Source organism: Carassius gibelio, chromosome B3, assembly GCF_023724105.1.
Source record: "Carassius gibelio isolate Cgi1373 ecotype wild population from Czech Republic chromosome B3, carGib1.2-hapl.c, whole genome shotgun sequence".
Taxonomy (NCBI): domain Eukaryota; kingdom Metazoa; phylum Chordata; class Actinopteri; order Cypriniformes; family Cyprinidae; genus Carassius; species Carassius gibelio.
The window spans coordinates 7,743,257-7,767,037 of NC_068398.1; the positions used below are offsets into that span (position 1 = coordinate 7,743,257).

The 23,781-nt window shown below is 36.3% G+C and overlaps 1 protein-coding gene and 1 long non-coding RNA gene across 2 annotated transcripts in view; both read left to right on the forward strand.

The window, feature by feature from the left end:
* Positions 1–20,330, forward strand: part of LOC127951955 (uncharacterized) — a 22,202-nt gene extending 1,872 nt beyond the window's left edge. Inside the window, exons 2-5 of the long non-coding RNA XR_008152780.1 lie at positions 3,789–3,942; positions 18,125–18,210; positions 18,308–18,394; positions 19,019–20,330. This is a non-coding gene — a long non-coding RNA (uncharacterized LOC127951955). The remainder of the gene's footprint in view (positions 1–3,788; positions 3,943–18,124; positions 18,211–18,307; positions 18,395–19,018) is intronic.
* A 699-nt stretch (positions 20,331–21,029) lies between these two features.
* pam16 (presequence translocase associated motor 16) lies at positions 21,030–23,115 on the forward strand. The gene is made up of 5 exons (XM_052550248.1): positions 21,030–21,196; positions 21,652–21,736; positions 22,082–22,218; positions 22,300–22,365; positions 22,524–23,115. Exons 1-5 carry the CDS (start codon positions 21,194–21,196, stop codon positions 22,611–22,613), a joined length of 381 nt encoding a protein of 126 aa, XP_052406208.1. The 5' UTR covers positions 21,030–21,193; the 3' UTR covers positions 22,614–23,115.
* Positions 23,116–23,781: the final 666 nt, after the last annotated feature.

The window sequence follows — 23,781 nt, forward strand, 5'->3', positions numbered from 1 at the left end:
TGTTGAGATCTTTAACTCTGCTGGAGTCTTATTTGCAGGACAATCATCTGAGAAACAGGAGACTTCAGCAAAGTACTCAGTTTAGTCTTAGGGCCGTCTAGGAGAAAATACTGAGAACTATAATGAACTTGACAAGAAGTTGACAAGATGACTTGACTTTAAGTTCATATTGAAATCATTGACTGTTAAAAACTGTTTTGTGGTCTAGGTGTGGTACAGTTGAGAAATTAATGATTAAAGATTAAGATTACAATGAGAAGTCTGTGTTCATAGAGAGATCTTTGACTTTTGTTGGCAAACTTCTTTGTTTGCTCTCTATTTGATCTATTCCTGGCACTGTTTCGAAGATGGAAGAATGCTGTTTTTGTAACATGGGAAATATAATTTTCAAGAGACAATTTGCTGTCTAATATAACACCCAGATTTTTGACTGTAGAGGAAGTAACAGTTCATCCATAGTTGCAAATTGTAATCCAAGAGATTCTGTCTGTCTGTTTTATTGACCAAGTTTAATAGGATAAAATGATTGGTCATCCAATCTTTTACATTTTTAACACACTCTGTTAGCATAGATAATTTAGAAGTTTAATCCGGTTTTGTTGAGATATATAATTAAGTATCATCAGCATAACAGTGAAAACTAATCCCGTATTTTCTAATAATGTGAGGCAACATGTATATTAAAAATAGCAGAGGACCTAAGACAGATCCTTGTGGCACTACAACAACATATGAGAAATATAATGAATTTGATGAGATGTGTGTTTATATCAAACCTCTGTTTGCTTTCTCATGTATTGTCTAGGAGAAACAGTTGAGAAATTATGGAATTAAAGAACATTTAATAATTCAGTTCAGATGCAAAGCTGTTTATAATTTTCTTCTAAAGTGGGCTCCAAAGAATAGGTTATTTTTACTGCCAAAGAGAAATTACTGAGCCCACACATATAGGAGCCTGATAAAAATGTTAATTTTAGAAGAAAATATTAGAAGAATATTAGACACATATTTGAGCCACATTTGCAGAAGAAACATCAACTATCAACATTTTCAGTTTGCTCTCAGTTTAATGTAGTTTAATTTAGTGCTGTCAATAAGAAGCAACTGAGAAATATAATGCATGTGATAAACTGTTTGAGTTCATACTATCTCTGCAAATCTAAGCACAGTTTGAGAGTTGGTTGTTGAGATCTTTTCTGAAACTTTATAGACTTTGAAAGCAATAAAAACATCTGTTTGCTCTCTAATCTATTGCAGTGTAGGAAAAACAGTTGCGAAATTAAGAAATTAAGGAAGACTTAAGACTGATGAGAAATGTGTGAGTTTGGCTGTTTGCAGACTTTGAAAGCAGAAAACTCTATTTTCTCTCTATTTGATCTATATTACTCTCTAGGAGAAATGGTTGAGAAATAGAGGAATTAAAGAAGATTTAAGAATTTGAAGTTTTATTACAACTGAGAAGCAGGAGATTCTCCATATGCACTCAGTTTAATCGTAATGACATCTAGGAGAAACAAATTTACAAATGTAATAAATTTAATCTCATTGCTGTTTAGGAGAACCGGTTGATAAAGAATAAGATGAGAAATGTTTGAGTGCATGTTGACATCTCCGAGTCTCGTGCAGATTTGTTGTTTTAAGATCTTTTTCGAGCAAAACCTGAGAAGCCTCCATTTTTCTCCCCTTGTTGCAGGTAATGAGAAACCATTGAGATGTATTTGTGTTTATCAGAAGTGCATACTATGAAATCATTGTTGAAGTGTGCTGATGCATTGTGAGAGGGAATGGTGTGGGAACGCAGGAGGTGTTCGACATGGGAATGCAAAGTTGCTCTAATAAAGCGTGTCAACCCCTTACCGACTTCAGAGGCCCAGGGCGAAGACGGGGGAGGGGAGAAGTCAACCGCCAAACACACCGTCCCACCAATCACTGCAGCCAGGAGGCAAAGCCTGCCGATCCACTGCAGGGCTCGGATCCAAGCCTGTCACTCAGCTGATAGAGACGAGCGTGGCCCGACATGTCCAAGACTCACTTCTGCTTGACACTGTGTGTGCGATGAGAAATTAAAGGTTCATTAGTGAATAAACACAAGGAATAATGGTCTTCTTGAAGTCCTGTAGGTGTTTAATGAAGGTTGAAGGTTTGTCCCTGGATTGCGCTGAAGGTCACAGTCGTGTTGGCTTGTTAATTTTGTATAGTATTTAGTGACCTTAGTAAAAGGTCAGTCCAAAATGAAAAAAAAATCTGTCACATTACTTTTTTTCTAATGATAATTAAATGAGATTTAAATTCCTCAAAACCTCTGTCAGATATCGATTATGACATGTTGAGTCACATGAACTATTTCGTTGCTTCGGTTATCTCTACATGGAAATGAGCAGCTTAGAAGCTCTTTCAAATATCTGAATCATAACACTGCAACATGAGTTTAGCCTAAATGATGACACAATAAACCATTAAAAGTTGCACAAGAGAATTTAGGCAAAGCACTTGTTAAAGAGCTGGAGGGCTGGATCCGGCAGCTCCGGCTCTTCTGTGGTATTCTGTGGTTTGTAATCAGTTATGTCCCACGCTCTGAGCTGATTGATGTGGGTGAAAGGTTTGATCTGGTTTCTTCGAGTGAAGCGGAAACACGCCCCGCTCCCAGCAGCATGTGACTTGAAATAGAGGCTTGTGTTCCTGCCGTGACCTCGGGCCCGCCGGTGCCACAGATTCCAGTCTGGGGTCAAACAGACAGATTTAAATGACCCAGATGTGAAGTTTTCAAATGTGCTGTGTCTGATCAATGCAGTATTCTGTTGATGAGCTGATGTGGGGTTCTTTGTTGAAGTGAGATCGTTTCGATGATTATTCTGCCACCTAGTGGAGAAAAGACGCAGGTGTTTTCTCCCCCCACTGCAAACATTCAGTACATACACACTTATAACTACAAACCTGTTGGGGGATCTACTTACTTTTTTCTCACTTTGACTTCAGTGGCTTCTTGAATCTGCTTTATCTGGACGAAACAACCTTTGGTTATTAGAGTATTAAATTTGGTGCATAATTTGTTTATGCTGCAGACATGAATTATTTTAGTTTTGTTTGCTTTTGTCTTCAGAAAACTGCCATCACAGATATCACATCACAGTAGAAATGTTTTATTATTATTAATATATATATTTTTTTTTACCTTGTCTCTTTTTCAACTTTTTAAGAAATAGTAAATGTTTAAAATGAAAACAAGGGATGATAATTCAAATCAGTGGGTTAGAAAAATACAAAGTAGTTATTTTGTGTAGTGTGTCGCCCTCTAATGGTGGCTGTCATGTTGAGTGTTTGAAATGGCAAGACACTTCAATACAGCACATTAAAAAATATATTATTTATTTATATTATTATTATTTAACTAATATGTCTCCAAGATGAACGTTCCTATAATGACATATTGTTCAAATGTTTTGGGTCTGTATGTTAAAATGTTAAAAGCTTTTATTCTCACCCAAGCTGCTTTTATTTAATAATAATAGAAAAAAAGTTAAATATTATTATTATTGAAAATATCCCCCACATTGATCTTTTAGGCATATAAAATACTTAGAATATAAAATACAGCATTTATTTCAGATACAAATTTTGAAACATTTTAAATGTTTTTTATGCATCCTTGCTGAATAAAAGTATTAATTTCTTTAAAAAAAAAGAAAATAAATGGAGTTTTTGAGAAGAGTTACACCAAATGTTTGCTCTGTGAGAAACGTGGCCTACAGCGTCAATAACCTAATCATCATTTGTGTTTTTATCCTCAGCACTCTGATGCCTCTGTTTGATCCAGTCGGCCGTCGGGCAGTTTTTGTGTGTCAACCGACTAAATCTTCTCAGCAAATCTGGACCCAGACGCTGCTGACGTGAGCCAACCCTGCAGTCTGTTTTCGTTGCCACTAGTTCATCAGTGTCATCTCGGTGTGTTCCAGGCTTTAAAGCTCTGGCTCTTTTTTTCATGTGTCATTAAGCTGATCTCTCTCTGTGGTTGTCAGTAAGTCACTGTTTGTTTCATCCATCTGTCTATCATCCATCTGTCTGTCTGTCTATCATCTGTCTATCATCCGTCTATCCATCCGTCTGTCTGTCTGTCTATCATCTGTCTATCATCCGTCTGTCTGTCATCCATCTGTCTGTCTGTCTGTCTGTCTGTTTGTTTGTCATCCGTCTGTCTGTCTGTCTGTCTGTCTATCATCCGTCTGTCTATCATCCAACCTGGTCTCACAGAATTCCGTGAAATGTCCACGGGCCCTTAACTCAAAATCCGTGAAGCCATCACGGAATTGCCCCAAATTCCGTGACCCGGCCACGGATATTTCTATAACGCAAGTCAATGACACTGACCTCCCGTGGTCCACACACAGATACCCGTTTCAATGACGGAGTACAGAACTCGCTGAACGGACGTGCTTTCTCATTTGGAAACGCAACATTTGAAGTATTTGTTTCTTTTCCAACATCAAATGCCATAATGACGTTAACCAGACAGCTGTTGTAGTTATTGCATTGTCATGTCATCATAAAAATTACGTTTGTTTCAGTTACAAAAGTCCCGTGATGGCACGGACCTCCACAACCTGACCTCACTCACTTGTTTAGGAACTTACAAGCTTTTCGTCGACACTGTTGCAATGGCATGTAATTAACTTGGGATTTTTCTCGTCCTGTCATCATAAAATCCAGTTTGATGGCGTTTTACACACATTTTGGCTATAGTCAGAACTAAAATCTGTGATATGAGCACGGAGTGAGTCTGTGCTCTAACGCAAGTCAATGGCACTCATCTTCCGTGGTCCGTACACGGATCGTTTCAGTGATGGAGTACAGACCTCACTCAATGGACGTGCTATCTCATCTGGAAACGCAACATTTGAAGTATTTATTTTTTTCAGCACCAAATACCATGACCAACCTGACTGTTATTGTAACTATTGCATTGTCCTGTCATCATACAAATTCACTATGATTCTGTTAGCCTAACTAAAATCTGTGATACGAGCACGGAGTGAGTCTGTGCTGAGATCACGGATAACTCTAACGCAAGTCAATGACACTCTTCTTCCGTGGTCCACACACGGAAACCCAGTCTCACGGCAGTTCGTGATTTTGCCACGTAATTTAATCTATTTATTCGTGGCAGGCACACGTTAATTTCATTATTTTCGTGATTGCAGCACGTTTTTTTAAACTAATGCATTTCAACTGGAGGCATCTTTCGTGCATCAGCACAATATTTTCTGATTAATTATTATTATTATTATTTTATTTTTCACAGGACAACAGAAGAAACTCACTGAAACTTGAAAAAAAATCGGAGCTTAACTTACTGTACAAAACTGAGCAACATACTGTATTGCTGGTGACAAAAACACATTAAAACTTTTTTAGCTGTAAAATGCGCAATGGTTATTTTTTTTACTTTTTCATTGATTTTTATTTTTTTCATAGGCTTAGATTAATTTTTTTTATTACAGAATTCAATATCAAGTCCTTGACACATAACTGTAACACATTTTTACATTAAGAAACAATTTAGTTTAAATAAAAAGAACAAAAATAAATAAATAAATAAATAAATAAATTATTTATTAACGATAGGCCTACAGATTTATTAAAAGTTTTTATTAAGGCTATTGTAAAGGCTTCTTAAAAATGCTGTCGCTGATGAGCCTCTGATCGCTGTCAGATTCTGTGATATGAATGTCCGCTAATGGGTTTAGAATGAGCCCCGCTCGGCCCGTGTTCTGGCTTACTGTAATATTTCACCTGTAATAAGACCGAAATAATATAATTAAAATAAAGAAATAATTGAATACATGATAAAATCTAAATAAATGTTGATAGATTTAGCGTTATAGTTTTAAAAATATGAATAAACAGCAAATCAACACAGAAAGACCTAAATAATAATAATACATAATTAATAAACAGCGCCGCCCCTCCCACCACGCGCATCACGCGCTGTGCGTCAACCCCAAAGCGTCAAAAACTGAAGCGTGGTCAAGCGCCTCTAGCGTCACTGACATGAGATGTTTATCGCTTTGAAATCACGTTCAAGAAGTCTCATTCAGCACACATCGCGATACTTTCCATCAGTTTGCAAGAGCCGCAGGTTGGGTGAGTTATACAGTCTATGGTGAGTAGTAGTAAATATGCTCTTTTAATGCCTTTCATAAAATGTATTCTGTCTTCTTTATTAATCGGATGAGCGCCTTATGTTTAGTCTCTGTATTACATCGGTCATCCGAGGCTGTCTTTGAGTTTCATTGTGTTTAACTAAATGAACACAGCTGCTAACTGGTTAAACTCTATCGGTCACGTGACGTGCCACATACCTGGGATCCGTTTTATATTCATTTCAGGTTCAAAGATGTAAGTGTAAAATCATGTTAACCATGACACCTACAAAAGTAGGTAAAACCCAGTAAACAAGACATTTACCATGGTTTTTTTTTTTGTTTTTTTGTTTTTTTTTAACCACAGTAACTGTAGTTTTACTGTGGTATAGTAATAGCACATTAATCACCAAATTAACTATAGTTGTACCACTGTAATGGTAGTGTTTTAATGTGCTTTTATATGACTTATTTCACAGTAATCACATTTACTGTACCATGCTTGTAATACCTTTTTTATGTAAATAAAAAAAATAAAAACATTTTTCCCATCTTGCAGTTCAATTCATATTGGTTTATATCTTAAATATTTTGCTCACAGATCACTATTAACATTCTGTATATAATTCTGTTTTATTTTCTTTCCCCTTGTATTAATTTTTTAGCTGAAAAGACGTAAAGTAAGCAGTCACCCCAGTGGTGTTTGTGGAGAGGTATTCCTTCAGAAATGGAGAAGACAGAAAGCTGCAGAGGCAGGTTGGTCTGTGATAGTTTGTCCCTTTTATCAAACATTCCTGCTGTTATCATTTGCACAGCATTTTGTTGTTTCTTGAACTGTTGTACGGTCCAAATACCCACACTTGCCATCATTGCACATTTCCTTTATTTGGCCCAAGTGAGCATGAAGATCACAATGTGTGTCGATCTTAACATGACAAAGTTCATTTCAACTTTGCATTTTAAAAGAAACTTCTAAATGTCTTTTCAATAGTCCCTAATAATACATTTTAATGCACTTTTTTAGAACCCAAAGCGCTAAAATTAGCGCCCTATTAAAGATGACAATTTATTTTGTGGTGCTTCTAATTAAGTGATAAAAAGAAGTTACAAATGATGTACAAAATAAATATACTTTTCTGTGCACCAAGAAAACATGCAACACTTTGTTTTACTACTAAATTAGTCTCAATTTCTAATTATTATAATTAATATTTCACAAACATTGGAAAGTTGCGTGACCTCCTGTGAGATCTCTGCAAAAAGTCTCACATTAATTCCAAAACATGATGCATGATGGGATACACTAAGCGTTGTATAGCGCTCCGGAGCAGTATTGGAGAGGTTTAGTGTGTGTTAAGGACACTGTGCTTTGGCATTATTAAGACCGGGGACAGTCTTATAGTCACGTACACACACTCTCAAGTGAATAAGACCTCAAGTGTGGGTATCTGGAAAGGGGAAAAGTCTTTAAAATGATCCCTAAATACAGTCCCACATCAAAGTCTTAATAATTCACTAATTCAATTTAACACTTGTATGATATTGTACAAGCCCCTGGACAATCTCATCTGACACTATCACAATATTGGAAAATCAGTTGTCCCACGCAGTCAGAAAGTTTATATTGTTCATTGGCTTCTCATTAAATTACTTCAAATAAGCCCCATCAGTTCATGTTCCCACTATACGTGATCTCCATGACTAGATATTGCTATTAATGACTTGCTTTTAATAATGGATGCATTTAACATTTAATTATACAGCATCTTTGCAGATTATGCTTTCATGGTCTAAAAAAAAACACAGTAATGTTGCATTTAATTACATAATATTTCTATCCTTTCTGTCTTACAGGATTGTTTCCAGATAACACTGTAGTTCTCCGTCATGCACAAGGATTTACCTCTTTAACTCCCCCCCACACACACACAGAAATGGTTCCTGGATCAGTGACTCAAGACTTTGCAGTGGTTTGATTTCTGCAGAAGATGTAACTTTGTTTTAATTAACCTTATAATGAATACATTGTGACCTTCCAGCAACCCATATACTGTACTGTATACAGAACCAGTGATGACAACAATAGTTAAAAAATAGCATTTATCATATTGATAAAGCATTGTGTTCTCTTTGTCAAGCTTCATACAGTAAACTTTACTTCTGGTGCTTTTATCATAAAAAAGCATCAGTTCTGATCAGGAGTTTTAGTAAAGCACATATTCATGTACAGCAATCCCCTAGTTCCAGTCATGAAGTGAATGATGTTATTGTTAAAGTTATATTTCTGCATTTTTATGTAGCAGGTGTTTGTTTTCCTGAACACTTTATCTTTCTTCCATTGTTCGAACAATCAGTGTTTATTTGATGCCCTGCTGATTGAGTTTTATAGATGATATTGCACACTTGACATGCATGTCTTCATGATGTTTTTTTGTGAGTTTGAAACATTTACATTGTGTTGTATCACTTTTTGGTCAATAGAATCTTTTAAGAAAATTTATATTTTTACGGTGTTCTCTGAAAGATATATACCATATTTATAATGTTTTGTTTTTTTAATAAAAGAATTTGCACACTGAAAATTGTTAACGTTTACAACATAACTGCCTTTTTTTTTCTTCATAGTTTTATTCTTCAAAAACGAGCTTGGTGACAGTGCAGTAATATGCGCACTTTGTCTTTAAATGAGTTTGACATATCAATAAATACTGGAAAACTCGTACAAAATTATGTATGTTCATTATGCTTTATTTCAGTTTTTATTCCTAGAGATTAATTGGTAAAGCAAGGCAAATCACAGAAACAAATTTAAATAATTTAATAACTTAATAATTTCACTCTTTACTTTTTATTAGTAAATGCTCTTGTCTTTGGTCAGGAAAAAATGTATATTTTAAATTGAATGAAATGAATCTATTGGTTAGATAAGATACAACTGTGACTGTGCAGTTCACATCACGTGTTGTACACACACATGTACACATCGATATTGCCAAATTGTTGTCAAGCTGAATAACAATAATTTCTGTATTTGCATTATTGTTGGAAGAAGGTGTAGACATTAATAAAACACTATCTAATAGGTGGCAAATTTAATTTATTGTTAACCAATCTATCCCTTTCGCCGAAAAACGGAAACCAGCGTTCATGAATGACAATAAATGGTTAAGGAAGTGTGACGACGCTGCTCAGCTTTGATGTCATTGGCTGTGAATGTCCCTTGTCACCGCAGGACTGTCTGTGGTTGGATTATCTTTTAACCCATATTAAACAGCGCATCATGTTACAAAAGTATGTTTTGCTGCTATTATCACATTAGTAAATATATTAAGTCAACATTGGGTGTTTCTATGGTGAGAAAAATCACCTTTTTACCGAGATCCTAACACTAACCCTAAGAATAACTTCAATGAACTACAAAAAACAGCGCCTAGTATTCCCTTTCCATAGATAGAACGATGGAGGCTTATGGGTAATGTAGTTTAAAAAGTTTTATTAACGAAATGAAATAAATAATATATTGAATGGTAAACTAGACATATAAATATGTTCACTGTGTAAACCACTATGATATATTTGAGAGGCATGGTGAAATTTAGTATTTTAGAGTATGCAATATGTAAAATGCCTTTATGCCACCTTTCCATTTATTTCTGAAAACTGTGCCCAACATTATTTTATCAGCATAGCATAAGTAGTAATCATGCTGATTTTCGCTTTGATATGTTAATTGGACTCTGATTTACAGCCATTTGAAATGTACAGTTTTTGGCTCTTCCGGGGGGTGCTACTGGGCCCCTGGGGGTAGAAGGGCAGTAAAACCTACATATATGTATTCTCCTCATCATGGACAACAAACTGAGCTGAGTCACATTTATATCTGACAGTTTTCACAGTCCTCTGTTTTCTAATTCTTACATCATTGCTATTATACCTTTTGACAGGACATTGTGAGGCCATCTGATGAAACATGGAAAAATTATAAAGAAATGTTTTGATAATAAAAATAATAGATTATTTATTTGATTTTTGAAGTAAACATCAATAAATATAATGGATGAACCTGCAACAACATGCCATTATCTATTCCCCACTGTTAAGCAGTAATCAAGGACAATGTATACACATTGTGATACTTCACTATTACACAAGGACAAATTAATTCATATATATATATATATATATATATATATATATATATATATATATATATATATTACTAATAACTAATTAGCAGAAATCAGTGTAAAAATGTCCTCCTCACCCCTGTATCTTGCTCCTCAGGTGCTGGACATCAGTAATGTGTGTGCTCTTGGTTTTAATGCAGTACAAGATCCACATTGATCATTCCTGCTACATTCTCAGTTATCCCTCAAGTGTTTGTAACAATAAAGCCCATGGCACCATCTTGTAATGCAAAATAATTAATCTCGTAACTCCCTTTCTTTCACAAAACACTTGGCATTTGTTACTAAATATAAACAATAATAACTTTCTGGTGTATTGATGTCCCAGATGTCATTAATCTGATCAAATATTTTTATGTATTAAGTAAAAAATAATCCCTATAATGATTATGTAGTTTTTCCAAGTCTAAAACAAACACATATGAGCCTACCTAGTAAAATGATGTATTTACCAAGAATCTTCAGAACACAATATTCGTCATATTCATTTTATTGAAGCATACACACGCACGTCCTGATTTTGCCAAGTCCGATGTGTTCCTAGGTCAACATATTTTGTTGACCCTGGAACAACATTTTACTCCAAAAATATATTCTTAACCATATCCCTACACCTAAACCTAACCTTAACCATGAGTAATCCCTAAAATCAGAGGAAATGATAGATGAATGACACTGATGTACAAGCACCAAACACTGATTTTAAGCATAAACTTCACAAAATCTATAAACTGGTTCTTCAAATCTGATTGGTTAATCACAATGTTGTTCCAGGGTCAACAATGATGTTGTCCCAGGAACATGTCTCACTTGGTAAAATCAGGTTAGGCCATACACACAGTCCCATCCAGTCAACTGTGATACAGATCATGTGATACATATAAGACATTTGATACTGTTTCAGAAAATAATGATTCCCATCATCACATCTAAACTGGTTTCATCGTGATCTTCTTTCGTGTCTGGAAACAGTTTGTGGTTGATGTCCAGCACTGATGTGGTGTAGCTTGTTCTCAGTCAGAAGATTAGATTAGATTAGATTAGATTCAACTTTATTGTCATTATGCAGAGTACAAGTACAGAGCTAATGAAATGCAGTTAGCATCTAACCAGAAGTGCAAGAATATAGTGTTTTATATACACAAACGTGCAGAGTAAGTAAAGCTATGATATACAGAATGTACAGTGGAGTTGCTATATACAATATTGATCAGAGTATATACAGAATATAAATATGAATGTAATGTAGGGATTGTATGTACATTATGAACAGAGCAATGAAGGATTATATATACATTATGAATAGCAGGAACTTGAGAACAGTGGTAATAAATGCAGTTGGATGAGTGTGCAAAAGTATAGTTTAACAATTTATTATATGCAAAATAATAGTAGTGCAATTATATTTATTGTAGAAATAGTTTACTGTGCTTGTACAGTAACAGCTTTAGACAGTTTATAGTGTAATGGATTTAACCATGTGCAGTCTGTGCAAAATATGAGTAGTGCAATACATCTATGTAAAGTACTGTGACCAGTGCAGTAAAAGAGCAGGTGCAGGTTAGATTGGTGGTGTGGTGTTCAGGAGTGTCACAGCCTCAGGAAAGAAGCTCTTCCTGAGTCTACTAGTTCGAGAGCGTAGGCTTCTGTAACGCCTGCCGGATGGAAGGAGAGTGAAAAGTCCATGGTTAGGGTGAGAGGCATCCTTGATGATGTTTCTTGCCCTACCCAGACAGCGCTTCTGATAAATGTTCTCTATGGAGGTTAACTGGGTGCCAGTGAGATCTCTCAGTCCTAAGATCCCAGACCTGGTCAAAGTGAAACAAACAATCCAGATGAAGTTGTTTAATGGACATAGAGCTCATCTTATGTTCTGTGTGATTTTAGCAGGGTGAGTAACTATGACCCTTGTAGTACTTTACACTTACCATTCTTCAAGCTGTTTTAAGATCTTTTCAGAAGCTTTTTCTCTGAAGACAATTTACCACATCCTCTTCTTTAACTCCTTTCAAGAGCATCACTTGGTCAAAACCCCTCATTTGGCTGATGAGACCATCTGTACAAAGTAAAATTGTTAAAATACTGCAATAAACAATTTCATTATGCAAGAATTTAGAAAAAGTTACAGAGGCAAAGGTCCTGCTCATGAGACGGCATTAGGATGTGTAGTTCTCAGAGACTCTAGAATTCATCTATTGTTGCAGTAAATGTGTTTTCTTCCAAATGTGAATCTTTCTCCAGAGTTCCTGACTTCTCTCACAAATGTGTTTTAGTCTGTGCAGTGTAAGGCCTGGCTTCAAACCAATCAACTATCAATTCACAATTTATAACATAACATTTACAAAACAATGAAATAATGTCAATTGGTGTTTATATCAATTAAACCACTTTTATGACACTTGTATGCTTTTAAGAATAACAGGTGGTGTTTTTTTAAAACTTTAGATTAAAAATGTTCCAGTCAAACTTTGCTAACATGCTATAATTATTATAGCTGTATCAAATAAAATAAAATAAATATAAAAACATTGGAAAGAATAATTACGGCTGACATGACCAGTCCTGTGAGAGATCATCATAAAGTCCTGTAACACAGCATTGCTTCAACACACACATACCAGAGGACTTCTGTTTGCTTGAGCACAAGATGACCATCTTCATTCCTCATCCTGAGCAAATCATTTCCTTGGTCTTCCTTCTCTTCTGTGAAACAAGATAATCTTACTCTGTGTGCAATGAGCAATATTGCTCATTAAACATATAATTAAGTTAATTTAAAGTAAGATTCAGACCAGAGCATTTGATGAGTAAACACATGTACCTGGGAAGAGCTGACCGTGGCAAGAGTCGCTGAGACTCAGTAATAGCTCTTTTAGTTTTTAGGAAGGTTTGTGAGGGTTGGCTCCCCAAAAACTTCTGAAAAAGAAGAACAGCATTATCTGCAAACAATCCTGTAAGACAGAAAGAAAGGAAATATTATTTCATTACATGCAACTTATACATTACTATATACTTTAACTTATACATTACTTACATACATTATTTTTTAGACCATTAAAGCATTAGTGAATTATTAAGACTTTGATGTGGGACTGTATTTAGGGATCATTTTAAAGACTTTTCCCCTTTCCAGATACCCACACTTGAGGTCTTATTCACTTGAGAGTGTGTGTACGTGACTATGAGACTGTCCCCGGTCTTAATAATGCCAAAGCACAGTGTCCTTAACACACACTAAACCTCTCCAATACTGCTCCGGAGCGCTATACAACGCTTAGTGTATCCCATCATGCATCATGTTTTGGAATTAATGTGAGACTTTTTGCAGAGATCTCACAGGAGGTCACGCAACTTTCCAATGTTTGTGAAATATTAATTATAATAATTAGAAATTGAGACTAATTTAGTAGTAAAACAAAGTGTTGCATGTTTTCTTGGTGCACAGAAAAGTATATTTATTTTGTACATCATTTGTAACTTCTTTTTATCACTTAATTAGAAGCACCACAAAATAAATTGTCATCTTTAATAGGGCGCTAATTTTAGCGCTTTGGGTTCTAAAAAAGTGCATTAAAATGTATTATTAGGGACTATTGAAAAGACATTTAGAAGTTTCTTTTAAAATGCAAAGTTGAAATGAACTTTGTCATGTTAAGATCGACACACATTGTGATCTTCATGCTCACTTGGGCCAAATAAAGGAAATGTGCAATGATGGCAAGTGTGGGTATTTGGACCGTACAACAGTTCAAGAAACAACAAAATGCTGTGCAAATGATAACAGCAGGAATGTTTGATAAAAGGGACAAACTATCACAGACCAACCTGCCTCTGCAGCTTTCTGTCTTCTCCATTTCTGAAGGAATACCTCTCCACAAACACCACTGGGGTGACTGCTTACTTTACGTCTTTTCAGCTAAAAAATTAATACAAGGGGAAAGAAAATAAAACAGAATTATATACAGAATGTTAATAGTGATCTGTGAGCAAAATATTTAAGATATAAACCAATATGAATTGAACTGCAAGATGGGAAAAATGTTTTTTTTTTATTTTTTTTATTTACATTAAAAAGGTATTACAAGCATGGTACAGTAAATGTGATTACTGTGAAATAAGTCATATAAAAGCACATTAAAACACTACCATTACAGTGGTACAACTATAGTTAATTTGGTGATTAATGTGCTATTACTATACCACAGTAAAACTACAGTTACTGTGGTAAAAAAAAAAAAAAAAAAAAAAAAAAAAAAAAAAAAAAAACATGGTAAATGTCTTGTTTACTGGGTTTTACCTACTTTTGTAGGTGTCATGGTTAACATGATTTTACACTTACATCTTTGAACCTGAAATGAATATAAAACGGATCCCAGGTATGTGGCACGTCACGTGACCGATAGAGTTTAACCAGTTAGCAGCTGTGTTCATTTAGTTAAACACAATGAAACTCAAAGACAGCCTCGGATGACCGATGTAATACAGAGAGTAAACATAAGGCGCTCATCCGATTAATAAAGAAGACAGAATACATTTTATGACAGGCATTAAAAGAGCATATTTACTACTACTCACCATAGACTGTATAACTCACCCAACCTGCGGCTCTTGTAAACTGATGGAAAGTATCGCGATGTGTGCTGAATGAGACTTCTTGAACGTGATTTCAAAGCGATAAACATCTCATGTCAGTGACGCTAGAGGCGCTTGACCACGCTTCAGTTTTTGACGCTTTGGGGTTGACGCACAGCGCGTGATGCGCGTGGTGGGAGGGGCGGCGCTGTTTATTAATTATGTATTATTATTATTTAGGTCTTTCTCGGTTATTATTTCGAAGCTGTGTTGATTTGCTGTTTATTAATATTTTTAAAACTATAACGCTAAATCTATCAACATTTATTTAGATGTTATCATGTATTCATTCATTTCTTTATTTTAATTATATTATTTCGGTCTTATTACAGGTGAAATATTACAGTAAGCCAGAACACGGGCCGAGCGGGGCTCATTCTAAACCCATTAGCGGACATTCATATCACAGAATCTGACAGCGATCAGAGGCTCATCAGCGACAGCATTTTTAAGAAGCCTTTACAATAGCCTTAATAAAAACTTTTAATAAATCTGTAGGCCTATCGTTAATAAATAATTTATTTATTTTTTTATTTTTATTTTTTTTTGTTCTTTTTATTTAAACTAATTTTTTTCTTAATGTAAAAATGTGTTACAGTTATGTGTCAAGGACTTGATATTGAATTCTGTAATAAAAAAAAAATTAAATCTAGGCCTATGAAAAAAATAAAAATCAATGAAAAAGTAAAAAAATAACCATTGCGCATTTTACAGCTAAAAAAGTTTTAATGTGTTTTTGTCACCAGCAATACAGTATGTTGCTCAGTTTTGTACAGTAAGTTAAGCTCCGATTTTTTTTCAAGTTTCAGTGAGTTTCTTCTGTTGTCCTGTTAAAAATAAAATAATAATAATAATAATTAATCAGAAAATATTGTGCTGATGCACGAAAGATGCCTCCAGTTGAAATGCATTAGTTTAAAAAAACGTGCTGCAATCACGAAAATAATGAAATTAACGTGTGCCTGCCACGAATAAATAGATTAAATTACGTGACAAAATCACGAACTGCCGTGAGACTGGGTTTCCGTGTGTGGACCACGGAAGAAGAGTGTCATTGACTTGCGTTAGAGTTATCCGTGATCTCAGCACAGACTCACTCCGTGCTCGTATCACAGATTTTAGTTAGGCTAACAGAATCATAGTGAATTTGTATGATGACAGGACAATGCAATAGTTACAATAACAGTCAGGTTGGTCATGGTATTTGGTGTTGAAAAAAATAAATACTTCAAATGTTGCGTTTCCAGATGAGATAGCACGTCCATTGAGTGAGGTCTGTACTCCATCACTGAAACGATCCGTGTACGGACCACGGAAGATGAGTGCCATTGACTTGCGTTAGAGCACAGACTCACTCCGTGCTCCTATCACAGATTTTAGTTCTGACTATAGCCAAAATGTGTGTAAAACGCCATCAAACTGGATTTTATGATGACAGGACGAGAAAAAATGCCAAGTTAATTACATGCCATTGCAACAGAGTCCTCGAAAAGCTTGTAAGTTCCTAAACAAGTGAGTGAGGTCAGGTTGTGGAGGTCCGTGCCATCACGGGACTTTTGTAACTGAAACAAACGTAATTTGTATGATGACAGGACAATGCAATAACTACAACAGCTGTCTGGTTAATGTCATTATGGCATTTGATGTTGGAAAAGAAACAAATACTTCAAATGTTGCGTTTCCAAATGAGAAAGCACGTCCGTTCAGCGAGTTCTGTACTCTGTCATTGAAACGGGTATCTGTGTGTGGACCACGGGAGGTCAGTGTCATTGACTTGCGTTATAGAAATATCCGTGGCCGGGTCACGGAATTTGGGGCAATTCCGTGATGGCTTCACGGATTTTGAGTTAAGGGCCCGTGGACATTTCACGGAATTCTGTGAGACCAGGTTGCATCCGTCTATCCCTCTGTCTGTCTGTTTGTCTGTCTGTCTGTCTGTCATCTGTCTGTCTGTCTGTCATCCGTCTGTCTATCATCTGTCTATCATCCGTCTATCCGTCTGTCTGTCTGTCTGTCTGTCATCCGTCTGTCTGTCTGTCATCCGTCTGTCTATCATCCGTCTATCATCTGTCTATCATCCGTCTGTCTATCATCCGTCTATCCATCTGTCTGTCTGTCTGTCTGTCTGTCTGTCTGTCTGTCTGCCTGCCTGTCTGTCTGTCTGTCATCCGTCTGTCCATCATCCGTCTATCCATCTCTCTGTCTGTCTGTCATCCATCTGTCTGTCTGTCATCCGTCTGTCTGTCTGTCTGTCTGTCTGTCTGTCTGTCTGTCTGTCTGTCAACCGTCTGTCTGTCTGTCTGTCATCCGTCTGTCTGTCTGTCTCTCTGTCTCTCTGTCAACTGTCTGTCTGTCTGTCTGTCTGTCTGTCATCCGTCTGTCTGTCTGTCTGTCTGTCATCCGTCTGTCTGTGTGTCTGTCTGTCAACCGTCTGTCTGTGTGTCTGTCTGTCAACCGTCTGTCAACCGTTTGTCTGTCTGTCTGTCTGTCATCTGTCTGTCTGTCTGTCTGTCTGTCATCTGTCTGTCTGTCTGTCATCCGTCTGTCTGTCATCCGTCTGTCTGTCTGTCTGTCTGTCTGTCTGTCAACCGTCTGTCTGTCTGTCTGTCATCCGTCTGTCTGTCTGTCTCTCTGTCAACTGTCTGTCTGTCTGTCTGTCATCCGTCTGTCTGTCTGTCTGTCTGTCATCCGTCTGTCTGTGTGTCTGTCTGTCAACCGTCTGTCTGTGTGTCTGTCTGTCAACCGTCTGTCAACCGTTTGTCTGTCTGTCATCCGTCTGTCTGTCTGTCTGTCATCCGTCTGTCTGTCTGTCTGTCTGTCTGTCATCCGTCTGTCTGTGTGTCTGTCTGTCAACCGTCTGTCTGTGTGTCTGTCTGTCAACCGTCTGTCAACCGTCTGTCTGTCTGTCATCCGTCTGTCTGTCTGTCTGTCATCCGTCTGTCTGTCTGTCTGTCTGTCTGTCAACCGTCTGTCTGTCTGTCTGTCTATCTATAGTCTATTTGTCTTATCTAGTCATGTTTGTAGACATCAAGGCAGCTTACTATGTTCTTTCTCAGATATTTGGCATTGATTGGAGTCCAGATGGGAAACTGCTGGCCACTGTGTGTACTTTGAAAGCAAAATTAATGGTATCTTTTTGACAAAGTTTTACCATCTTTGTCTATGCAGGAGGGCCCAGAACCAGAGGGCCAGACAGGGGCCCGTGTAGTGTGGGTCTGTGACGCAAAGTGCCTGCTGGTTTCAGGATTTGACAGGTACAATATGCCACAAATTTAGCTGAAATGATTGTATTGTTATTAGCAGTCTCTCTCTAACACCAAAAGAGTGTAAAATGGCTTATTTCCTTTACAGCCGCAGTGAAAGGCAACTGATGTGTCTCCCTCAACCCTTATACCATTCTATGATCCCGACACCAGCGTCCTCATCCTCATTGGGAAGGTGTGTGAGTGTGTGCCTTAGCTGAGCATTAAAATTGGCCATTGGTTTATAATAACAAACAGATTCATCCAACAGATTCATCTACATTTCTTTTGTCTGTCTTTCTAACATGTGTTTGTTCTGTCTGTTTCTTTCTTTGATTGTCATTTGTTTGTTGTTCTGTCTATCGTTTGTTTGCTCATTCATTCTATCTATCTGTTGTTTGTTTGTTTGTTCGTCTGTGTCTGACTCTGTCTGTTGTATTTTTGTTTGATAATTCTGTCTTATGTTTGTTTGTTTTGTCTGCCTTTCTAGCATTTGTTTGTTCTGTCTGTCTATCGTTTGTTTATTCACTTCTTCTGTCTCTGCCTATCGTTTGTTTGTTCATTCATTCAGTGTGCAGTATCTGTCGTTTGTTTGTTCTGTCTGTCTGTGTCTATTTTTCGTTTGTTCGTTCATTCTACCTGACGTTTGTTTCTTCTGTCCAAATGTTTATCCTTTTTTTGTTCATTCTGTCTGTCTCTCATTCTATTGTTTGTTTGTTTATTCATTCAGACTGTGTTCTCTCTGTCTGTCCATCTGTCATTCCTTCATTCTGTCTATCTATCAGTCTAATTTATTTGTGAGTATGTGTGTTTCATGCAGTTGCTCAGTGCCATGGTGGCGAAGCTGGGAAACAGGGAAGAGCCTCTGCCAAAGGAGTCATATGAGGGTGTGGAATGAAGACGAGTGGGTGAGTAAAGAACTGACCCCACAAACACATGGTTCATGACACACTGTAAACCATCTAAATAATGTATGTGTGTGTGTTTCAGGATGACTAACACACAAGCCTTGCCTCGCGGTCCAGTCAGGGTGCCAGCGGCAGACATGGGACGTGCCTGCTGTATTTGAATCTTGCCATTCCAGGGTGCCAATGTTCCTCTGAACCTCCGAAACGCTCTTCATCCCATCAGCTTCAGCTGATTTACTCTCACACATTCCTCTATCCGTCTTCTAGATAATCCACCCATCCCGTCATCTCTCTGCGTTGGTTTAACTGGAGCATTAGTATCTGTTATTATTCATTCTTCAAAGATTAACACATTCCTATACATAGCTCAGACATTCTTCTCAAATATATGAGGCACATTTACAGTAGGACAGTGTTAATGATGGGCATCAGTATTGTACTGCTTGCTGTAATTGACTGTATAATGACTGCATGCAGCACATGCCTTCCTCAGTCTGTAACACAAAACCTCTCTAGATATTTTCATTGGTAAAAAAAAAAAATGCATTTAATACTATCATTTGACTGTTAACATGGTTAAATGTAGGTTTTACATCGATATTGTGGTAATTTGTTGAATTAAATGTCACCACCTCTAGGTTCTTAGCAGTGTTAGTTATCCTTTATTATGTCTTGAGCAAAAAATGTCTATGTACTTCTAAATGAATCTTCTGGAGACTGTTGAAAACACTCATTTTTAATCTGGAAAATACTCCTTTTTAGTATATTTCCTTCTGCTCAGTCTCATCAACAGTATTAACACAAATCTACTTCATACAAGGGAATTTTCTCCAATAATCAGATCTATCACAAGGCAATACTAATTTAGTTTATTATATTTTTTTAACAGAACATGTTTACATTATGCCAGTTGAGGAATCGTCCATGTTATGACACTTGTACCATGTGATGTCCTGTGCTAGATATGTGATCATGTAATCACACATAAATGGTAGATGTTAATATATACATGCTAATGATCTAAAGTGTTTTTTAAATGCAAGCTCATTTTGTTGCCAATCTGATGTTTTTGGGATGTTTTTTCACAGCACTTGTAATCGTGTTCATTTTAATACTTTATAGGCAATGATGTTTTTCACTCCTCTTTTGAGCGGAATCAGTCTTGTGGGAACACGTTGCCTCAAAATAAAACCTTACAAAAATATATAAATATAAAAAAAATAAAAAGAGCAAAGAAATATGGAATTGAGTGTTGTATTTATTTATTGATGAACAATTATTTTGTAACTGTTGCAATTACAAGTGTTATTGTTGACAATATTATTTTTCATCATCATTTTGTCATCATTATTATGCAATGTATGTATGTATATTGTTGAAACAGTATATTATTATTCTTATTATAGTTGTTGTTTCTCTATATTATTTATACATTCAAGAACTGCTTATGGGCAAAATTCTTATCTGGTAATAATACATATACATTTCTTTGTTAATTGTTATTAGTATTAGTAGTTAAAGTAGTAGTATTTAATTAATTATTAATAACTATATATTCACAATGTAATCGTATTATTAGTACTATTTCTCTCTAAATGTGTATATTTTATTTAATAATTGGTTATTGCCACGTTTCCCGTCTGGTGGTGATTTTAAATGTATTCCATTAATTATGTTTATTATTAATATTATTATTAACTACTTCTAATGCATTTACAAGCAAAATAAGAATTAACCGAATGTGGAGAGTAACAATAGGCTACAAGAAACTATAAAATTAATTAAACCTAAAATTAACTAGTTTAAATAAAACGAGTTTATTTTTAAAGGAATGTAAAAACAGTTTATCTATTTTCTTGAAATTAATAATTACTGGCCACGCGGCTTGTCGTGCGTCATGACGTCACGAGCGTCGCCTCCATTGATTGGACGCGAGCAGCTCGTGAATGTGCTCCAGCCAGCAGGGGTCAGTGTGTGTGGTGCGTGTTCGTCTCGTTTCTTCGCCGCTTCCATCAACCTTGATGGAGTTACACGTGAAAACATTTGTCCTAAACTGAGCGATTTAACATCATCAAAACAGATCAGTCATGGTATGTTCATATATTCGTTCATAGATCATAATGACTGTTTGGTTGTATGTCGGTAGCTCTGTATTTCATCTCTAGAAATACTAATAATGGAGTATTCCATTACACATGATCTTATGCAACGACCTTGCATTTCCTTTTCATAGTACGAGTATTGTCATACTACATTATGTTCTCATAATCCATTATATTACTCTTTATGACCGCAGAAGTGCTGTGAAGATGATTTCAAGAGGCTATTTGTTTGAGAAACATTTACATTTGTTAGCTCAAATACATTTCATTTATTTCTCTTATAATGGCACATTATATATTATGTAACATTTGTATGTGCAAAAAGAAGGTGTCAGTCAAATGAGTCAGTATCTCAGTATCCCCTCTCTTTAAAACGACATGTCACTTTCTCAATGCCTTGTGTTCCTCTTTTATATATTCCCTGTGTTTTTGTGTTCACACAGGCCAAGTACCTGGCTCAGATCATTGTGATGGGGGCTCAGGTGGTCGGACGAGCTTTTGCAAGAGCTTTACGTCAAGAATTTGCAGGTCAGTTCAATGAAACGCTATATAATGTTCATTTATCAATGCATATTAATATTAGTAGCAGTTATTATTCATCATTTTGGTAAATGGTGTTTGTTGTTCTTCTTAATATCCACTTGATGCATGCATTAAATACATTTAAACATGTATTCATTTATTCTTATTTAACATCTCCATAAAATAAAACCGAAATCACAACATACTTATAGTTATTATAGTATATTTGTCTTATTTTGGGAGGCTTAGGAGAATATGACCGCATTGCAATGTCTTCTGATGTTACTGATGTTCAGTTTGAGGAGGATATGTGAAGTGTGACTGTAGTGTGTTGTGTGGATGTGAATGCAGCCAGTCAGGCGGCTGCTGAGGCTCGGGGGGGAGCGGGAAGACAGTCCGCCGCTGCGTCTAGTTTCACAGGAATGACTTTACAAGAAGCCCAACAGATCCTGAACATCTCCACATTAACACCAGAGGAGATCCAGAAGGTGAGAGTCTGTCTCACCGAAATATCTCTGGGATCAGCATCACAGTACTCAGCCTCACCCTTCATTTTTTTTTCTCCTCAGAATTATGAGCATTTGTTTAAAGTCAATGACAAAGCGGTCGGCGGTTCATTCTATCTTCAATCAAAGGTAAGCAATGAGACATTAGATGACATTTAACATCTTGTGGTCATAGGGTTGGTAACTCATGGCTCTTCACCCCCTTGAGCCCATGTCATTAGCTATTAGATCAGTGGTCTTTAACATCAGAGACGTAATGATAATGTGTGTCTGTCACTCTTGTGAAGGTGGTTCGGGCTAAAGAGCGTCTGGATGAAGAACTGTCCATTCAACAGCAGCACCAAACCAAACCACCAGAGCAGCAGCAGCAGACATGAGCTCCATCCTCACACGCCTCTTCTGGAACTATGACCCACACCCACAATAAAACCTCACCTTTTTTTGTACGTTGAAATGTCACTCATTGCTTTATTCGTCCGTCAGAGTGGAGGAGTATTTTCTGGATATTATTTTTCTCCCGAGGTCTTGTTGGAGTTCACGGAACTTTCGAACGCGTTTAAAAACGTACATTACTCCTTCAGACGTTTTGAAGGAAGTCTGTCATTCTCATCAAGGCTGCATTTATTTGATTAGAAATACTGTAAGATCAGTAATATTGTGAAATATTGGTACAATTCAAAATATCTGTTTTTCTAGTTGAATATATTTAAAAATCTAATTTTATTCCTGTGATGTCTTCAGCGTCACATGATCCTTCAGAAATCATTCTGATATGATTATTTGTTGCTTAAGAAATAGAAAACCTTTGTTTTAATGTATTTACTGTCATATTTTTGATCAATTTAATGCATCCTTGCTGAATAAAAGTCATCTTTTTTCTTTTCTGTTTTTTGCTTACCTCACACTTTTAAAAAGTAGTGTATCCATCCGTTTCTTCTAGTTGAGAGGAATGCTCTGGATTTAATATAAGATATCGACTTTATTTCAGGCTTTATGTATATTACCGCAGCAGTCATTTAACACTATTAAAACTAGGGAAATGTTTAAAGTCTAGGCAAAACCTTGGATGTACAAACTTTGGATGGATTTATCTCCAGTAAAAAGTACTTGTATCGCATGTCCATCTTTTCGAAGCTGTGAAAGGAGATGAGAGATGTCCAGACAAGGTTAAGAAGTGATGCTATCACACCTGTCTTTTGGCTGGACTTCAGAAACAGTCATCGTACATCATGTGGCTATTTGAGTCATCAGTATATTTTCGCTGGTTGGTTATTATTGTAATTTATGTATTTAAATATTAATAAAATAGTATGTATAGCAACATTTGTATTGCATTTTAAGATATTTTACATTTTTGCCCAACCCTAGTATATGTATTATCATGAATGTAGTCTTTAGGATTAAATATCAAATGTTAATGAGGATTAGGTCATAAACACTGATTACTGAAATTTGTTTTGGGATCCTCACAAACGCTCTGTATTTACATTAAAAGGACTGTTATGTATATTTCAGTTGTTCAAACCGGGGTCAGTCAGACGCGTC

Excerpts from the sequence above, each read along its gene's own strand:
- pam16 (XM_052550248.1), top strand. Across the intron at positions 21,737-22,081 it reads TTTACGTCAAGAATTTGCAG|CCAGTCAGGCGGCTGCTGAG; the intron begins GTCAGTTCAATG and ends ATGTGAATGCAG. Across the intron at positions 22,366-22,523 it reads CATTCTATCTTCAATCAAAG|GTGGTTCGGGCTAAAGAGCG; the intron begins GTAAGCAATGAG and ends ACTCTTGTGAAG.